This window comes from Podarcis raffonei, chromosome 3, assembly GCF_027172205.1.
Source record: "Podarcis raffonei isolate rPodRaf1 chromosome 3, rPodRaf1.pri, whole genome shotgun sequence".
In the NCBI taxonomy this organism is placed as follows: domain Eukaryota; kingdom Metazoa; phylum Chordata; class Lepidosauria; order Squamata; family Lacertidae; genus Podarcis; species Podarcis raffonei.
The window spans coordinates 90,939,953-90,958,620 of record NC_070604.1 but is presented as its reverse complement, the minus strand read 5'-3'; the positions used below and the strand labels follow the sequence as shown (position 1 = coordinate 90,958,620).

General features: G+C 40.4%; 1 protein-coding gene across 1 annotated transcript in view; it reads left to right on the top strand.

Moving 5' to 3' along the window:
- The window catches only part of ALK (ALK receptor tyrosine kinase), a 579,386-nt gene that overhangs the window by 509,271 nt on the left and 51,447 nt on the right, over positions 1-18,668 (top strand). The window contains exons 12-13 of the mRNA XM_053382982.1: positions 10,105-10,267; positions 16,337-16,484. Of these exons, the coding sequence (XP_053238957.1) occupies positions 10,105-10,267; positions 16,337-16,484 (311 nt within the window). The remainder of the gene's footprint in view (positions 1-10,104; positions 10,268-16,336; positions 16,485-18,668) is intronic.

Below are 18,668 nucleotides of genomic sequence, written 5' to 3'. Positions count from 1 at the left end.
GTTGATGATATTGTATCCATGTTGTTAACTTTCCTGATAAATCCTTAAATTCTTTCAATTTAAACTTACCTCCCTCTTGCTTTAATAAAGTTCTATAAGTTGCCCAACCTTCTACCTTATTCCTTTTCTTTACTGCTTTGGCTTCCAGCGGTGAGAGCCAAAGTTTTCGTCTCCAATAAGTTTTTATATTTCTCCCATATTCTATACAATTTTTCCTGATTATATGATTTGTAAAACCTTCCTTTACTTTCACCTTTTCTACCACAGATAGGCATGGCAACCAAAAATATTATCATGACCTTCTAAATCTAAGATATCTGGATTCTCCTGTGTCATCCATTCCTTCAATCAACAAAAACAAAATGCTTCGTAATATAATCTCATATCTGGCAGGGAGAAACCTCCTTTCTCTTTTGCATCTATCAATATTTTACATTTTATTCTCAGGTTTTTTCCTTGCCAGATATATTTAGAAGTATCTTTTTGCCATACATTGAAACAATCTGTCTTGCCAATCAACAGAACTGATTGAAACAACAATAACATTCTTGGCAATATTCATTTTTATAGTAAACACTCTGCCTAACCGTGAAAGTTTCATTCTACTCCAAATCTGCAGATTTCTTTTAATATCTTCACAGGTTTTTAAATAATTATCTTTATATAGATTTATATTATTTGCTGTTAACCATACACCTAGATACTTGACCTTCCTTTCAATCTTTAGACCTGACACATCTTGTAATTTATTTTTACTCTCATCATTCATATTTTTACCAAGAGTTTGGTTTTATCTTTATTAATCTTCAGACCTGCTACATACATCTCCAAAATTTTTTATCTCTTGTAATACTTTTGAGATTGACTCTATTGGTTCTACAGATATCACCATGTCATCAGTTTATATTGTGTCTGTCCCACTCTTATACCTTTAATTTCTTGATTACATCTTATTCTTTGCACCAATACTACTAAAACTAATATAAACAACAAGGGTGACAACGGACAGCCTTGTCTTGTTCCTTTAGTTATTTTACAATTCTCAGTAAGTACATTATTTACATTATTTACTATCAAATTAGCTGGCCAATATATATTGCTCTGACTCCTGCAGAGCATTCAGTCTTGTGAATCTTCACCAACAGTTTGAAGTAGACTATGGGACAGGGGAGATATTGGGATCAGTTCACAATTAAACGTGAACTTACCTAATTTTCAGTTTCCGAAACAAAAACGCATAGTACAGAATGTGGACTTCTCCAAATTTAGCAGTGGTGTGCACAGAAATGCACATGATAGTTTAAAGTGTGCATATGAATGCATTTCAATAGTGAAAATAACATTAAAAATGCATTATATTAGGGAAAATTGCTTTGCGAAGATGTGTATGTTAAGCGGAATTTCACACAAAAGTGTGTATATTGGGAGAAAATCATGCTGAAATATCTTCATGTGCACTTCAAAAAGGCACACGCAAAACGATGTGAAAATGTGGAGAACTGAACCTTCTGGAAAAAGAGAAACTGAGAGAAACCAAAATTGGTATATTTGCCCATCTCTACTGTGTATAATTCAAAGTCATAAAATGCAATGCAAGTGCAATAAAAACAAGGTATTTAGAAGTTGGAAACAATGGTGGGGAAGCTGAAGATGTGCCTTGCCTGAGGTTGCCTTCTGGTCTAACTCTGGCCCAGTCTGTACCTTGATTTTTCAGAGTTAAGAGCTCAGCCATGATGCCAGTAGTTCAGGGAATAGTTTGCTGCTTTTGAAAATTTGAGCAACTAAGATTTTGTTCAGCAACTTTGTTAAAAAAAACAAGACTGGGGCTTGCAGCATGCGGCGTGCTCTGGGTAATAAGATTATCCAACCAACATTGTATCTCTGTGTTCTGCACTGCAGAACAAAGAGAGAGCCATGCATTTGCCAGTACAATGCACAACAGCATTACGGTTGTTTGCAGATGGAAAATGCTACACTGCAGTCTCTCGAGCTAGTTAAAGGGGTTCCATTTCAGCGCCGCTACTTTCATCTGTGGAGATCAAAAGCTGTGCTCCAAATTGAATTACTCAAAACTACCATAACATGTGGCAACCTGTAGAAACCAATCTGTATGACGTTTTAATGGCATATGTGTGGCACCCGGAAGATTTCTTTTCCTCGGTCCATGGAGGGAAGAGAGGGGAGGGGGAATCAATAATATACAAAGGAGAAACATTCGTGTTTTTTATGGAAATGACCTCCTCTGAGGCAATGTAGTCAGTGTTTAAAAGAGCTTTGAATACCTGTTTTGATATTCTTAAGGCTTCGGGCAAATGTTACATACAGATTTTAGATCAATGTGAGTTTCATGGAAATTACCCAGGGTGGGTAAGGGAATTAGATCAGTGTGTGACTCAGTTCTTTCATATTTATATTCAGATTCAGACTATATAAATGGCATCTTCATATACATTTAGTGGTGTAATAAACTAAGGGGATGGAAAATTGGAATGGAGAATAATGCCACCTACCCAAAAGGCCTGCTCTTGGCTCCAATGTTTATTCCTAATTCCCTTTCTGATTAGGGGTACGTCTGTGTACCCCTAATCACCTTCCTGGAAGTTATTCCCCATTCTGGGTCTTGTGAGTTACCCTGATTTTGCTTCTAAAGTGAAAACACAGCGTACAGAATCCTTTCTCCTTCCATTTTATATTGCTGAATTTTGGATGCAGTTTGCCACCTCTGTCAGTTCCTTCATTTGCATCTCCACACACACACACACACTTTTCTACATAAACAAAGCTACATGTACAAATTGCTTTTGTTTTGTTTTGGCAGTGCTTGTACCTGTTTCAGTGTGATCAAGCATATCATGATTGTATTAAGATTGCTATTTTGTGCATTTGCCTAGAGTTTATCAGTGTGCAGGACTTTTAGCAATGTGCAGGATTTGAATTTGCACATCATTAAAATACCACCAGTAACATACCCACGAGGAAGCTAGATGCAATCACACACACACACACACACACACACAAAGGTAACTTTTTAAATGGTTGTTTGTATCAATGAAGATGCAAATGAACTGAAGAAAGTGGAAGTGATAGAAAATATCATATGCTTCCATCCTGAAATTTAGTTTAAAAATTATTTTAGCTTAACCAGGATCTAGAAGTAGAACAAAGGGACAGAGTGAAGCCATGGAAGGGAAGGGGAAATATTTATTACATGGTTCTCCCTCCTACCTTGTGTTCTCACAGCAATCCTGTGAAACCGGTTAGGCTGAGCCCAAAATCGCTTAAGTGAGCTTCACACCTAAGTGGGGGTTTGAACCCAGGCCTCCCTTCTCCTGGCATGATGCTGTAAGCACTACAGCACACTGGCTTCCAAATTCTTTCATCCTTATGTCTGAATCACATCCAAATAATTTTTTAAAAATCATTATTTTATTTCATAGAGTTGAGGGCTATTGATGACTTCTGGTCACAATAGCTATGCTCTGCCTCCGCAGTTAAGAGGCTGCAGTCCTTCAGAATACCAGTTTCTGGAAACCACAGGAGGGGAGAGTGCTCTTGTGTTCGAATCCTACTTGGTGGTTTCCCAGAGGCAACTGTTCAGCCACTGTGAGAACAGGATACTGGACTAGATAGGCCAGCAGGCTTTTTTTACATTATTAACTTCAGATTCCACTTTTAACATCCACAACAGTCACCACAAGATAACCTGTACATATAACTCTGACTGAATAAGGTAATTAACCTCCCTCCACTTGCAATTCTTTACTAAGTGAAGTTACCACACCCTGCAAATGGTTCACATTAACAACATTTTGAATTGTTTTCACTGCTCCCCTTTCTTGCTACTGTTCAAGCTACTGTTACTAGGATTAACCTGTACCGCTCACATTGTAATGCATCTTTTTTCTCAGCTAGCTTTTTCTTCTTTCTTCTTCTTTTGACTAGCTTCTTTTTCACAGACTGCGATAGCACTGCCAAATCATTAACATCGCATTTACTTTGTGCACAGTTTAGTTGGGTTTAGTTGGGTTGAAATAAACAGGACTTGAATGTCAACAACTATGTACCTTATGAGGGTTATGCACTATATCAGGCTTGTCAACTTCCAAGCGACTGCGATCTACTCCCACTATTAAAAAGACTGGCGGTGATTACCCACTGGGTTGACCAAAATTGTTAAGTTTTTTTTGGGAGATCAAAGTTGTCTCTAGGGGTGGGTAGGAGGGGTCCCAAGATCTACTGGGATCTACCACAGGCACCCCGCGATCTACCAGTAGATTGTGATCTACCTGTTGGCCATCCCTGCCCTACATGTATGGTGTAGTGACTAGCATGTTGATTTAGGACTTGGGAGGCTAGGGATCAAACTCCTCCCCGTACTGAAGCTATGAAGCTCACTGGGTGACATTGGGGAAGCCGGTCTCTCAGAATAAGTTACTTCACTGCGTTTTTGTGGGGATCAAATGGAGAGGGAGGAAGAACCAAGTATGTCACCTTTGACTCCTTGGCAGGGGCTATGAATGAAAAAATATATGCCACCCCTGCTCTCTTCTCTCCCCAATGCGCCTTCCTGGCAAATCTGCACTCCTTTGCAAGCCCCCTTCTCTCACACCTGGCCAACCCGCTCTCTTTTCATCTCGCCAACCCCCCCTACTCTTTACACCTTACCCACCCACTCACCTGGCTTGCCCAGCCCAAACCCTTCTAGAGAAGGGTGAGAGATGCTTCAGAGAGCACTTTGCCAGACCATTTTCTGAAGTGCTTCCCACCTTGCTTTAAATGCTCTTCCATCAACATTTCATGGGAGGAGGCTGTGATTCAGAGACCCATTTGCTAAATCACTGTCCAAAGCATCTTCCACCATCATTTAAACTTTTCTCCTTCCTCAACAGCTCACCTGGGCTGCCCTCTGGTCCATTGTTATGCTGCAGTTGGCATGGCCACCTATAGGCTGCCACACAAACTGCAGCATGATGACAGTCATACACAAATATATATTAGAGAGAGATTATATAAAATACGCCATAGAAACCTGATGCATCTGGAAAAACAGAAGTGAATTCTTTGTTACACCTAGATTAGTTTTGGCAATCTGAACTCTGCTGCCTTTTTCTAAAAGTACAGTTACCCAAAACACTATTTTCTTCCTGTCTTTTCCCCTTGTCAAGTATGCCAGCCTGTTCTTAAGTATATGTGTGATTCTGCCATCTCCTTCCGCTTCTCTATTACATTCATGATTAGCTTATTAAATGTTGAATATCATCTACCTTTTGGCAGGAGGTGGTGGGGAGGTAAAAACAGAGTCAAGAAGAATGGGCATTTTTCTCATATTACATTGCTTAAGTGACATCTTCAGAAGGAAAAAACAACAACATAGGCTGTTGCACAATGGCAAGTCAAAGGGGTAAGAAATACTGCAGCAGCTAATTAGATAAGGAGGCACTGTTCCAGCAATGGTACAAAGGGTTGATGCTCTGACACTCGGACCTGATCATACGCCAGACCCAACACTCAAATAGGAGCAGCCCACCTCTTATTCAATCTGGGTGGGTAGAGGGATAGGGCTGCTGTTGCTGGTTTCTCCATCATCATCCAAAGAGGTCAAAGATTGTCAGGTTCCTTGTAATTTTCACCTTCATAACCTTGGCTGGAAAGAAGCTTAAGCTTTCTCAGTCTGAAGGTCATGTGCCTCTTGATCAATACAAGTTCATGAATATGGAGGGCACTGTGCACCTATTATCTCATTAATGTGCACCCAAATGCACTTTATGCCTCCTTTGTCCAGAGACGGTTTTCATCAGTGTCAGAAATGAAATCAACATGAAGGATGGGCTCTTGATATAGAAAATAGTTTGGTATACTTGGTATATGAAACAACTACTAAATTGCCATTATTTTTCAACCAGATATGGGGATTTTTCTTCATGCCTTCATTTTTCCTGTTTTAATCTTCTCCCTTGCTATGTGGTGTTTTTTTCTCTTCCCTCCCTCCCTCCCTCTCTCTCTCTCTCTTTCTTTTTACTTCTTTCAAGGTCGCCTGCTCCCACCTGCAGGAGTACATTTAATTTTTCACCAGAGATATCAGAAGTGTGTCTTATTATTCCTGGTATAAGGTTTTTGCCTGCTCATTTTATTCAACATATGCTCCGTTGCATCTGGCCCAAGCCTACTGGGATCACAAAGTGTTAAGACACCAAGACTGCCGGCAAGATGGCCCTCTGTTTTCTTATTAGCAATTAAGCTGATGAACATCAATTTCTGTGCGAGATCCATCATTTTCAGAATGATCAAAATGGCTCAGGAATGGTTTGTGTTGGAAGCCTATGCAGCACTCTATTTAGAAACCTTTACCCCATTAGTTTGAAATTCTGTAGATTCTCATGTATGGTTTCACACTTCTTTTCCTCAAGGCATTGTGAAAATAGGAACTATGTGAGCACCTCTGACATCCCACTAAAGTTAATGCGAATCTGCCATTTATATTATAGATTGGGATTACATCCTTTATGGCTTGGCGTTATGAGCTACCTGGCTAACATCAGAACAAAAGGATAACTCGTTCCCTTGAGTCCTAGCACCTACTTTAGAGATGAATTACTAAAACAGGATAATAATAATAATAATAATAATAATAATAATAATAATAATAAATGTTATTTATATCCCGCCCTCCCCAGCCGAAGCCGGGCTTAGGGCGGCTAACAACAACAAAATAGTACAAAATTCTAAAATCATTCATTATAAAATTAATTCAAATCAAATTGATGGCAACCATTGGGCTAGAGATTCTGTGAAGATTGCCAAAGGAGGGAGTCAGGCTGTGCCCTGACCAAAGGCCTGGTGGATGTCAAGTCCCGCAGAGCCCTAGTCTCTTGTGACAGAGCGTTCCACCAGATTGGAACCACAGCCAAAAAAGCCCTGCCTCTAGTTGAGGCCAGCCTAACCCCTCTGTGGCCTGGGACCTTCAAGATGTTTTTATTTGAAGACCGTAAGTTCCTCTGTGGGACATACCAGGAGAGACGGTCCTATAGGTACGAGGGTCCTAGGCCATATAGGGCTTTAAAGGTTAAAACCAGCACCTTAAACCTGATCCTGTACTCCACCAGATCACATACTTTGTGGCATTACTAATTGCCTCTAGGGTAGGGGAGGTTAACCCTTCGCCCTCCTGACATTGCTGGACTGCAACACCCTCCGGCTCCAGCCAGCATGGCCAGTAGCCAAGAGGGATGGGAGATGTGGCCCAGCAACTTCTGGAGGGTCAAAGGTTAGCCACTCCTGCTCTAGGGCTCCAGTGGTCACTGTGTTGTGGAATGCTGAGCTGTATTCAGGGGAGAAAGGTTGTTGTGCCTGTGGTTCTGCTGCTGGCAAAACCACGCCAAAGCAGATTCGACTTAACAGGAACTATACTGTATGAATGTTATTTATTTTAAAGCATTTTTTTATAAGCCACTCAATATTTCAAAAAAAGTTCTTTAAGCAGTGTACAGTCTAAAAAAACAAACAATATAATGTTAAAACGAAAATACAACCTAAAACCAGGAAAATAACAATATTTACAAAAGCTAATAAAGCAAATCCAGAAGATTCAGACATGTAAAATAATGTCCAGTCTTATGTATCAGGGAAGGCCTGAGAAAAAGGATAGGTCTTCAAAGAGACAGCTGAAGGTTGCAGCTTCACATATGGCAGAGGAAAGAGCGCTCCGCAGTACAGAGGAAACAGCAGAAAATGCCACCCCACTATAATATTTTGTAGGGTGCGGTGCCTGGAGTGGAATTTCCCCAAATGATTTAAGTGAGCTTACAGGTCTATACAGGGGCTGGAAATATAGAATAATAGAATTGTAGAGTTGAAAGGGACTCCAAGGGTCAGTTACCATTTCAGGTACTTTTGTGACACACCGTACCTTACTAATGATGTCATCACGCCAAGCCACTGCAGAAGGCCTCTGAGCATTTATGGATAGGTTTGTCCAAGGACCACCTAAACTGCAACCACCCCATTAGATTCCAGAATATTTAATGGAACTATAGATTCCAGAATACAAAACAAATTCCCAAAGAGAGGCACAAAAGTTTAGCAGGCATATGCTGGAACATGTAGGTCCATCGAGGGCAGAATCAGGAGATTCAGTCTGCCTTTGCTCCAGGGTTTCACATCAAAACCAACTGTCTTGCAGAACAGACGTGGTTAACTGTCTACAAAGTCTTTCTCAAAATAATAAAAAACTCAAATTATTATGTTTATATGCTGCTTTCACCCAATACGACATACAGGTGGTTCTAAGACAATGATCAGACTCAGGCCTGCATCTTTTAGCAAGGTTGCCACATCATGCTACCTTCATGTCTTTGCTTGGGTCGCAGCCAATATCTATTAAGGCTAAGCTTCTACTGAGTGATAATACTCATTTCATGATTTATGAACACTAGTGATTTATATTACAGTACGTTAGCCTTTTCCATTATTTGAAGAAAGGTGTTTCAAAAAAATTCTGGCAAAGCTATTATGCCTTATAAAGATTTCTATAAATGTTAGAATTTTTCATGTGTTCCATTGAGAAAGAGATTTTAATAATAATAACTGTTCTGGTTGGTAACATTTTGGATTGCCCACCTTTTTGACTTCAGTGTCTGCTCAATGTATATGGTGAGCTTTGATGTAAAATGGCTGTAAATCATCCTGTACCCACTTACTTGGAAGTAGACCGATTGAATGTTTATTTCTGTTGAATGCAGATATTTATATATGATTGTGCTGTACATGCACATGGTGGAATGTTTGCCATTAACATATTATATTAATATAAGATTGTAACCCTTTGCTCATTACCTAGGAATAAGTCCCATTGTCCTCAAAGGGATTTTCTTCTGAGTAGACATTATTTGATTGCAATTTAAGGGAATGAAGGCATTTTACACTCTGGCTTTCTGCTATAAAAGCCCACAAGGAGCATTTCAGAAGCAATTAAAACAGCATAAAAATACCCAGAATAAGAACAAGTGAAGACTGCAAACCTGTGCACACTTACTTTCCAGGGAGTAAGCCCCATTGTATGCAGCATAAGTTAGTTTTAAATAAATATGCATTGGATTGCACTGAAAAACATAAGCCCAAGCGGAGCTAAAAGCAGTAACAGCTAATAAATCTCAATTGTCATTAGGTTTAATTGAATCCACTCTCTTCATCTCTACAAATAGTAGCTAATAATTAGGGCTGTGTAGCCGATTTGTGCCAGATCTGGATTAGGTTGTGGCAGCTACAAATTGCTACAGAGCGGGGGGGGGGGGGGAGCGGTTTCAAATCAATTTGTGCTGATTTGTGCCGATCCAGAACTAAAAACAGAAACAAAACACCAGCCTCTCTAAAGCCGCAAAGACTGTCTCCAAGGTGTTTCAATTAATTACAACACCATTTAAGGAGAACACCAGGGTTAGGCAAAGACAGGAATTGGCTCATTGTAGAGTTGTAGAATTTCATTCAATACTCTCAAACACAGTGTTTAGGAAGAGTGAAGGCAAAGTTTCAAGATGCAGCAAGCTCACACTTCCCCTACACTTTTGTAAATACCGTCTCTTTGAAATAGTTTGGTGGCATTTGTTCAGTTCCCTACCTGGCCTTAAAGCTGTTTGTTTCCCATCCTTTCCAATTCAATCCCAGCCCCATCCTTATACGCCCCCCCCCAAAAAAAGTTTGTTGTCTGTGTCTTAACCATTGTTACATAGGCAGTGTTACTTTCCCTTATTCTCTCTGCTCCCAATTTTGGCCCTAGTTTTTCAGCTTAGGTTTGCATTTGATTTATAGCTGAGTCTGTTTCTCTATCCATCTTTATTGGTATTTTGGTGTGTGTGATTGTGCGTGTGTGTGTGTGTGTGTAAGCCTTGTGAATACATTGCACAGAGTCCAGTACACTGTTCATGGCCATGAGAGTACAAGATTCAGAATTATGGATCCAGATCTGGATTAAACTGGAAAATAGAGTCGTGGTGTATTTCCTCACCGTGGCAGATTCTACACTTCACTGCCGTTAATGTGAGGCAAAGGAACCAACAGTCAGAGAAGATTGTATTTGCTACTCAGTGTATATTTCCATGTCTCTTTCAGATCATTGGCTCTTCAATACTTGTGGTGCTAATGGACCTCAAGGGCCCACCCAGACCCAATGCAATGATGCCTATAGGAACTCCAATCTCAGTGTAGTGGTAGGGACGGAGGATAATTTTCCAGGTGTACAAGTGTGGAGAGTGCCTGCAACCAATACTTACAGGTAAGAGTTCTATTATTTTCATTAGTTCCAGAGGACTTTCCAAGCCTTTTCTCTGAAACCTATTATCCAAGCCAGGGCTCATCTCTTGAGCATGAAAAGTGGTAATGAAGAGAGTGTCAGTCAAGGAGTGTGTCTAAACTGCCTTCCCATTATCACCAAGGACTGGAGCTAGAGTTTGCCAAGTTTTAAAGAGGCACACATCTGCAATCTATACCATATTGTGCCTGCCGCAGTGACTGGCTTGAGGGCATGCAGTTGCTCAAAGAATTAAATAAAGATTGCCTGGAGTATTCCTAGATGTACCAAATGATTGTCCATCAGAATACTTGGTCATAAAAATGGACAAAGGAGAGAATAATATTGAGTGGTGCCCAGGTTCTGGGGTGAGATGCATATGTGTATTTATTCAATTTCTATTTCTCCCTTTCTCAAAGTTGCCCGGGACAGCAAACACCAAAGGCAATTGAAAACAAAATAAAAAACCCGTTTAGAAGTCTAAAAACTGTTTTTAAAAAAGAAATCAAAAATATCCCCATACCCTCACACCTAATGACAAGTGTGTCAGGATGAGTATATTTCAGCAATCAAATTTCTGGGTAAAGTGGAATATTTGTAAGTTCCTCCTGGACGTAAATACAGTCGTACCTTGGAAGTTGAACGGAATCCATTCTAGAAGTCCGTTTGACTTCCAAAACGTTCAGAAACCAAAGTGTGGCTTCTGATTAGCCGCAGGAAACTCTTGCAGCCAATCGGAAGCCGTGGAAGCCCCGTCGGACATTCGGCTTCCAAAAATAGTTTGAAAACCGGAACACTAACTTCTGGGTTTCGATCGTTCGGGATCTGATTTGTTTGGGAGCCAAGGCATTTGAGATCCAAGATACGACTTTAATGAAAGAAACAGGTGCACCTCACCAGGGAGGTGGGTCAATGCCAACCACACAGCACCCAGTATTAGCACCACCAGCAGGGCCTCCCCTGACAATCATAAGGCTTGAAATGGAATGACCACAGTACCATCAAATTCAATATATATGTAATTAGAAAGTTGCCCAGACAGGTCAGCATGGCTACAGTTGATTTTAAAAGAGAGAGAAACGAATGAAGTTTTTAAAAGGAAGTTGAAAGGGAGAACCAGGAAGGTCAAATATTTTCAAGATGTTTGGCGGCAATTTAAAACCACAATGATAGATGTTTAACTGGGATGTAATTTAGAGGGTAGTGAGTTATGTTTTTTAGGGGGGGTCACCTCTCATTTTTTAGTGGGATGGCTTGGATTTGTCTTTTTCTATATATTCTTGGATGAACATGTTTAAGTATGCTGTATTGTCATTTTATATGGGGTTGCTGTAAGTCACTTTGGAACACATTTTGCACACACAAGCATGTCCCAAATTGATGGGTACCAAAAAGACAGATTATGATAGGTACCAAAAAGACAAAGAATTTGGTTAAGTTGAGAAACTTTAAAATGCTAGCAGGATTCATTCAGAAATAGAAATCTTACCCAAAGTAGTTCAAAAGGATCACTAATACCTTGTTCAGATGTAACAATTCCAACTTAATAAGCCACTATTTATTAAGCCAGGAGCAAGCCTTAAACCTACAAGCTCCCCATCACTCCTCTTCCCCTCTTATATGCCAACTTCAATACCTAATATGTGATTACTTTGAGACAGAATTTTCTGATATATCTGAAGCACAAAACAGTGCTGAATTTTGGACTCCAAAAACCAATCACCTGATCATATCACATGTTATGAAACCAGAATTTTGTCAAGGCATTACCGCCTGAGAAGCTTAATTTTAATCAGCTTGTTATAACAATCCACATGACTATGTTAAATGAAATTGGTATGTTACTAATAACATTTTGTACCTAATAATTTGTTTATTTTATTTATTTATTTTGTATTAAATTTGTGTACCACTCTTCAAAATCTCAGGGCAGTTCACAGCATAAAAATATAATATAGAAACACAAAATAAATAATGAAAACAAGAACAAAAATAAACCCAATAAACCCAGCCCACCCACAGTGACATTTAAAAGGATTCTTGTTGCTGTTTAGTCGTTTAGTCGTGTCTGACTCTTCGTGACCCCATGGACCAAAAGGATATAGGATGTTAATCAGCCAATAACCATTCACACAAATATCCTTGTTGAAGCAATAACTTTCTCCACTGCCACTGAGAAGCCCTGGCACTGAATTCCATACATTTTAAATTGAAATCCTTTGCGTGTGCCACTGAATTTAATGCAGAAGTCCTTGCTGAAAGACCATGTTGATGGCTTAAAATATCTGAGGTATGATTGAGAGCTTGTGTTGCCTTTATGTGTGCTTTTTCTGTTTTGGTTTGTGTGGAGGGGTCGACAAGTTTAATTGTTTAGTAGTTGGAAAATTGGGTAAAGGGATCTGGAATGTAAGATGATTTGGTTTATTTAAAGAACCAGAAGAGGGGGTGGAGGGAAGTCCGGGGATTTGGGGGGGGGAGGTAAAAATATGTGTTTTTTTGGTTATTTTTTGATGTTAATGAGTAATGTGTGGGGTAATCTGGTATTGATACAATGTGGTATATATTGGATTTTTGTAATTGAAAGCTAATAACATTTTTAATAATAATAAAAAGAAATGTTGGGTTCTGAACCACCCTCCTTGACTCAGTATTACAGCCATACAAAATAACAAAGAGCAAGAGTCTAGGAAAATGGACTAAGAGAGGTTCCAAATCTGCTCGCCTACCCATTTTCAGGGCGATTGATGATAATGAAAAAACTAATGATGTTTCACTCAGCCATCCAGAAAAGAATGACTTGCCTGTGGGGGAACGGGTGAGAAGAATTTTTCAAGACTGGCATATAGTATGTAAGCATCTAAAATATAACCCTGAAGCAAAATAGAGGAGCAGTAAATTATATGCACAGAAGTCTCATTTCTTTAATGTTAATGCCTGGGGAAGAAGCAAAATTCACCAGCAACCCTGGGCTGACTTTGTTCTATGATACATTCGCAAGCAGATCAAAAGTTGCAGGCCATTGATATACTGACTGATTTTTATGGGATGTTGTGCATTGTATGTCCATGTTTGAATAATTAGTGCCAGTCATTTAAAAGTTGTGGTGGGTCATTCACAACATTCTCAGCGCCGGCGAGACATTACATTGCGCAATTCCAGTAACACAAGCTTACTTGGGACATCAGGCAGGCACAATAATTTGAGTTGACATCCCTATTCTAAAAGCAGCCACTATGAATGCCTTATTTCAGTACAGTGGTACCTCAGGTTAAGTACTTAATTCGTTCTGGAGGTCCGTTCTTGACCTGAAACTGTTCTTAACCTGAAACACCACTTTAGCTAATGGGGCCTTCTGCCGCCACGCCGCCGGAGCACGATTTCTGTTCTCATCCTGAAGCAAAGTTCTTAACCCGAGGTACTATTTCTGGGTTAGCGGAGTCTGTAACCTGAAGCGTCTGTAACCTAAAACGTCTGTAACCCGAGGTACCATTGTATTGCAAAGGGGTTTCCCTGGGGGGTCTCCAGCTGAGTGCCTGTGGGTGCCATCAGTACCTCTTAGTGCATCCACAAAAGATCTCAGTAAATAGCCCTCAAAAATCTACAATAGACAAGAAACTGCTCTCCATGCCCATTTCCTGTTTTGCACTGTCTCTTGTATACTGAGCCCTTAAATATGCCCACATTTTGTTGGATGCCAGGATTTGTCACCCACCTTCCCTTCTGTTCTGAACAGAGAGGAGGTACAAAGAGCTTTCCTCTTCTGAGTGAGCATGGTGAACACCCCCTTTTTTTGATGGGGTTATCTGTCTGGGCCATTGTGTGTTCCTGTCTCTTGTAGAAATGGCAGCCATTGTTTTGACTGGCACCCATAGCACGTTCTCAAAATTCCAGAAATGCCCACTGCTTAAAATGGTTGGCATCCACAGGGGCCTAGGCCAATTTGACCATTGATTGTTGCTACCCTTGTGACATTCTGCCTGCCATGCCTCCGAAACCCTTGAAAAATCCTTACTACAGACCCTATTTTGCCAGCCCATGACCACCACTTGCCCCTTGTACAGTACCGAGACCTGATGAGGTTTCTCCTTTTTGTCAGAGCAGTAAGACCGCTCTGATGTTGAAGCTCTGGTGTAGGGTGCTAAGCTGCTTCTACCGTTGCAGCAAAATTGCCCTGTCCTGACTTAGGCCTAGTGAAAGTGTCTAGTCGCAGTGTCTAGTCCTGTGCACTGGTGCCAGCAGACCCAAAAACTGGAACGGCAAGTATTTTAAAACAGCAGCCCCCATTCCATTGCTGTATAGTGCAATCGTATGCACGTCCACTCAAAAGTCGCACTGTTTTCATGTAAGTAGGTTTAGGATTGCAGTTTCCTCCCTCATCTACTGTGAAGTGGGACCAAAGTTCTCTTTGGTTCCAAAGGTTTACTTGTCTTAACTGGCTGGAGGCTGGTGAGGGAGAAGAGAAGACAGCAGCAATTGCAAGAAAAGGGCAAGTGGAGATTGTGCATCTTCAGGTCCAAGTGAATCGTTGTGCATCATCTCTTCAGTGTGCAAAACCATTTTCTCCCCTCAGTTGTATCCCAGAGGAAGAGAGGGAGAGGGGGAGAGAGAGAGAGAGAGAGAGAGAGAGAGAGAGAGAGAGAGAGAATCTACATACATGCAAGCAATGCCCCTGCTCCTGCTGCTAAAAACACAATAGCTCCTTTAAAAAGTTCCTTCTTAGAAAATGTTTAATTCTGCTTCCATTTCCAGAAAACAAAAATGCATTCTTATCCTGTCAATTATTCTGTGTGGTTTCGTTCTGCCAAACTACATGGGGGAAACAATCTGTTCCTCCCTATGTTTGTCCCGTCCGTATGTTTCTAAGGAATATGTGTGAGCACTTCATAACTGACCCGTTATGCGTGTATTTTGTATTTGCGTATTGGAGCAAGTACAAATGTCATGTAAGAAACTCACTTACCTACATACTCGCCTCAGATCCTCAGCCTTCTGCAAATGCAATGGTGTTCTGTTTTAAACAAAAGGAACCCTCTTTTACTATTAACAGAAGTCTGAAAAAGAATCAGCAGGCTTCACTTTGATTTCTCCCCCCAACCTTCAACACTCCTAATAACACAATATGTTTGAAAATTTCTCCCTGCTTTTTATAGCCAGGTTCACTGTTAAGCATAGCAACAATAATAGAGAAGTGGATGTCTGTTTTGCAAAAGTGAGTCCCTATTTCTGACTCTGATGATCTTTCATGCATTTCTATTACTTTAGCAACTTTTACTCATTCTGACAAGATGGTCATTGGCATTCATAGGAGCTCTGCAAATTTGCAGCCTATTATCAATGGCCGGGCCAATAACCTCTTTGTAGCCATTGGCTTTGACAAATCTGGAGTAAACCACGACCCAGGGTTTGCCGCTCCTCATCCTTCACAGCTGGTGAATGAGGCACTAACCATGTCTCTCTGGGTTCCCGGCTTTATTGCTTATATGCAAAATCTACTCATACACAGAAAAATATGGCTCCTAATTGCAGCCAATTAGCCCTGCCAGCTTGCCTTGCTCAATAGTGCACCTCATTAGCCATTATAGCTTCCTGCTGAAAATCAGCTCAATGTTTCCTGTTCCTCGCAGCATCTGTTCAGGGGACCCTATCCTGTGGCCATCGCTTTCTCTCTTGCGTCCATTCCTGCCTTATGGAAGAATGATTGCTTGGGTCGCAGAAAGTGACACGAACATCATTGGGTCAGAGTCCAAGAATCCCCTCTGCTTTGTGATCTGCTTGGAGCTCTGTATTCAGCCTGACAGCCAAGGCTTTGCTTGTATCTGTCTGTTTTGGAAAGAGCATAGATTCTAGGTATCCTCACTGCAGCAGAGCCAAGATGAACGGCTAAGTTGGAAAAAGGAAAGTTGGGGGGAGGAAAAATCTGAAAAATCCTACTTCTGCCCCAGGGGAAGCCCAGGTTATTCTGTGCTCAGAATAAATGATACCAATGGTACGTGATGTGTAGATTTTATTCCATTGGCACTCCTTGGCTTATTCCTTCTCTTCTTTTACTTGCAGAGTCTCAGGCTATGGGGCGTCTGGTGGCAAAGGGAAGAACAGTATCATGAGGTCACATGGCGTTTCTGTGGTTGGAATATTTAAACTCCAGAAGAACGATAACTTGTATATTTTGGTGGGACAACAAGGAGAAGATGCCTGCCCTAGTGTAAGTTATCATCCATCCTGATTTAGGCCATCCCCCCACCCCCATCCACGAGCACATTGAAACACTCTGTTTGGATTGAAATATCTGGGCCTTGAGAGTTAAGGCACACATTTATTAAGAGTAGATTAGGAATGGACAGATCCGTCAATTTCAGTTTTCTCAGTTTCTCATTTTTCCTACCTCAAATTCAGTTTTCCACATTTCTACATCAATTTGCAATATAGATTTTTTTTTTTTAATGCTGATGATAATTCATCAGTATTTCAGTGCAAATTTCTCCTAATAAGCACATTTGTATGCAGTTTTGGCTAATATACACATTTTTACAAGCAATTTCCCCCAATACATTGCATTTTTCTATTGTTGTTTTCATATCTATATACATTTTTATGCAGCCTTTCCTCCAATATATACATTTTTGTGAACACCGGTTGGAAATTGCATCACAAATTTCAGATTTCAGACTTCAGAAAACGTGAATTGCTTTGGTTTGCCTACCTTTAAATGCAACCTGAATCAAATTTCTTCCCCCCCCCCCATCCCTAGTAGACCACTAGGGGAGTTTTTGGTAGTTTGCTGTTTTTATGTACATGTTATAAATTAATCGGTGAGAAGCAGATGGTTAATCATCTAAAGATTCCTTAATCAATTGGAGGCTTTCAACTGAAGCAGTGGAAGCTGAAAAACGAAAGTCTTAAGCAGGGATCATTTTGAGGAGCCAATGAGGGAAGGCTGTGCATCTTAAACAAAATAAATTTAAATTCAAGATGGCCCTGGCAATGAGGCTAGAATGACACATCTACATGCAGGACAGTAGTCAGAGGCAGGACCAAAATGGCATCCCTAGATGGAGTTAGGACCATAAGAAGTTGCTTAATACCAAGACTGGCCATTGGTCCATCTAGCTCAGTTTGGGACCTTTTGTATGCAAAACACATGGTCTAACACTGAGCTACATGTAAAAACATTCAACCACCAGTGTGGCATCATCACTTCCTGGGTTCCCCCCTGTGTATTATTGGCTGCTACTGCCAGAGGTAGAGAAATACACAATGTGATGATGTTACATTGTGAGGTGAGTGTTCCTACATGGTACATGGGAACTTAACACAGAGGTGAAATTTTAGGAGGTGGTAGCATCTCTGTGAAAAGGAATTTAAATAATCTGGGAGCTACTTTCAGTAGTTTCTACTTCTCTGTGTCATAACACTCAGTGAACATTAATGGAATGGAAGAAAGGGATCGCAAGACCATTGAATTAAGTTCTCATGTTACTGAGTTTGGGGGGGAAATGAATTCAGGTTGTGTGTTCCTTTTTTCCCCTAATACTTTTTTTTTTAGCTTAGCTTGTGTCCCTTATGTGAAAACTCCAAGACAAGTGATTCTTTTTGGAACTGCACAGTGCTGTTTCCACTGAGCATTAAGAATTCAGCGGGGTTCTTTGCTTGAGTATATTTCAGATGACTAGGGTCTGGACACCAGATTCTTATGTTGTTATTATAGGATGAAGAAAGAAAGTGGGGGACTTCATTACAAATGTCCAAGCAATACCAGAAAAAAATCCTTAGGCGTGGATGGTGCATCCCCTTTCACATCCACGCTCACCATGCACATAAATGCAAGAGGTTAATATTTTTTGGATTGTGGTCTATCTAGATTCAGTCTCCTATTTTGTATCCATAATCTGAGCATTGCAGCACACGATAATATACGAAGTCATTAAATTACAGGGCACTGTAATCTTAGCAAAGATTTATTGAGTGCTAATGTAATTCTTTCATCGAGGCAAAGAGATTGCATTGACTTGTGGAAGTGGCTTTAACTTGATTGGATTGTAATCAGTTATGTCTTTGCCATGAAGTCGTCTTTCTTTTTTTTTAAAAAAAAAAAATCCAATTGTGATCTATTGGTTTCTCTGGGTCATTGCACTAAGTCATTTGATTAACCATCCCTTCTCCAACTGTGAATTAGAGTTAGCAGGTGTTGGGATTTTTATAGCACCTACAGCCTTCTGTGGACCAGCTCTGAGAGCCTGCTATTGATCAACAAGCTTAACTTTAGAGGCATAAATTTAAGATTAAGTTGCTGTAGATCAGGTTCTGTTTCCCTCGTAAAGTATTTCCGTATGAATGTAGAGCACCTCAAAGCAGGACTGTATTTGGTTAATCATCAGCATGTGCAATT